Consider the following 2,028-nt stretch of genomic DNA (forward strand, 5'->3'; position numbering starts at 1 on the left):
GGGCGAAGTGGGCAAGAGCAGGGAGCGGGCAGTGCCCCGAGCCACCCAGCTGGCAGGGAGAGGGGATTTGGGGGGGCCCAGGGGAGGGGCAGGGACTCACCATGTGCTCCATGCAGATGGAGATCTCCCCGTCGCTGTAGAAGGCCCCGTAAAACCCCACAATGTAGGGGGAATTGCACTCGTGCAGCACCTGCAGCTCCCGGATGATCTGGTTCCTGATGGCCGGTTTGATTTCCAAATGGATCAGCTGCCAGGAGAGAAAACAGGCAAGATGTGACCCCTGGAAAGTCAAAGAACTGATGGGGAGCCTGTGAGCAAGCCCTGAGTGCTGGGAAGAAATGAGATCTTCAAGGGAGGGGCTGCTTTGGAGCAGAATTGTTCCCGTTTGCAGACTAATATTAAGGATAAAGTGCCAGGAGACAGGGAATGGCTTCCCACGGACAGAGGGCAGGGTTAGGTGGGATATTGGGAATAAATCCCTCCCTGGGAGGGTGGGCAGGCCCTGGCACAGGGTGCCCAGAGCAGCTGTGGCTGCCCCTGGATCCCTGGCAGTGCCCAAGGCCAGGCTGGACATTGGGGCTGGGAGCAGCCTGGGACAGTGGGAGGTGTCCCTGCCATGGCAGGGGTGGCACTGGGTGGGATTTAAGGTCTCTCCAACCCAATCCCGTGTGGGATTCCACACTAAAGGCAGAGGGAGAGCTCTGTGCTGCCTCAGCCACGGAAGGCGCCGGGATTGCACCGGACACGGGTGGAAAGACGAGTCAGGAGTTTGATCTCAGCCCCTCTGACTCAGCAGACAGGAACATTTTCACAAGCTCTGGAGGTGTTGTAAGAAGGTGCTCCGAGATCAAGGAAACCACAGAAAAGAAAAAGCCCCTGTGAAGGTTCTGCACACGAACGAGCAGCAGCTTCTGGGGCTCCACGTGGGCTCGGAGCAGAGCGGGGAGGGAAACACCCTGGACTGGGGAAAGGTGGCCCTGCCCATGGAACTGGATGAGCTGTAAGGTCCCTTCCATCTCAAACCATTCCATGATTCCATGGTCCCAAGGAGGAGGAAGGGCAGTGGTTGTGCTGCTCCTGCCAAGCACATCCCCTTCCAGCAGGCACATGAAGCAGCTCCTGATTTTCTGCTCCGTGGCACCACAGTAGAAGATGTTCCCAATGAAGCAAAGTCTGAGAGGAACCTCTGTCCCTGCCTGGAATGACCTTGGGATGTGTTAAATGGGGCTGAGGGATGTGTGTGCCAAGCCCATCCTTCCCACTATCACTTCCAGAGAGAATCCAACCAAATCCAGCCCTCCCAGAGCCAGGGAGGGTTCCAGATGCTCCCCAGCATTCCCAGTCCCTTGTTACCTTCCGTGCCATGATGAGCCCTGAGGGCTTGTGCTGCACTTTGGTGACCACCCCGCCATTGCCAGCCCCCAGCTCTGAGATCCTCTCGAAGTCATCGTCCTTCAGCTCCCCCACTTTGGCTTTCTGGGTCAGGAAAGCTTCCAGGCGCTTCTTCTGCTGCTCATCCAGCTCCAGCTCCTCCAGCTTCTTCTGCAGGTCCACGAGGTTGGCCCTGGAGAGGGGAGGAGGAGATGGGAGACGGTCAGCACCAGGGAAAGGAAGGTTTAGTTTTTAAGGAAGTGGAGGGAAATGATTGAAAACCATCCCCTGACACGTCCTGAGCCCCTGACAACAGGATCAGCTGGACTGGGAGACCTGGAGAAGTCCCTGCCCGACACACACAGCCCCTCTGCAGAGGAGCTTTGGAGCAGTCAGGTGTTTTGGGAGAGCCAAGGAATAGAGAAAATCCGTCAGCCCTTAAAGAGGCAGCACCAGCAGCCGCTCCCTCTCGGGAAGCCAAGCTTGGCTTTGGCTGTGTAACATGAGAAGCGCTTTCCATGGGGTCCAGCAGCTCCTTTACAGCCCCCACCCCAAACCCTGAGCACAAAGGGGGGTCTGTGCTCCCCCAGCACCTGCTGCCGAGCCCCCGCTGCCTGTGCCAGCTCCAGCTGCTCTGTCCCAGTTGCTGCCACCCCC

The 2,028-nt window shown here is 58.2% G+C and overlaps 1 protein-coding gene across 1 annotated transcript in view; it reads right to left on the minus strand.

Annotated features, from left to right (window-relative positions):
* Nucleotides 1-2,028, minus strand: part of MAP2K2 (mitogen-activated protein kinase kinase 2) — a 5,552-nt gene that overhangs the window by 1,618 nt on the left and 1,906 nt on the right. The window contains exons 2-4 of the mRNA XM_017742462.1: nt 1,965-2,017; nt 1,354-1,564; nt 101-247 (exon numbers count right to left, since the gene is read on the minus strand). Of these exons, the coding sequence (XP_017597951.1) occupies nt 101-247; nt 1,354-1,564; nt 1,965-2,017 (411 nt within the window). The remainder of the gene's footprint in view (nt 1-100; nt 248-1,353; nt 1,565-1,964; nt 2,018-2,028) is intronic.

The sequence above is a fragment of the Corvus brachyrhynchos genome, unplaced genomic scaffold, assembly GCF_000691975.1.
Source record: "Corvus brachyrhynchos isolate BGI_N302 unplaced genomic scaffold, ASM69197v1 scaffold158, whole genome shotgun sequence".
Classification (NCBI taxonomy): Eukaryota; Metazoa; Chordata; class Aves; order Passeriformes; family Corvidae; genus Corvus; species Corvus brachyrhynchos.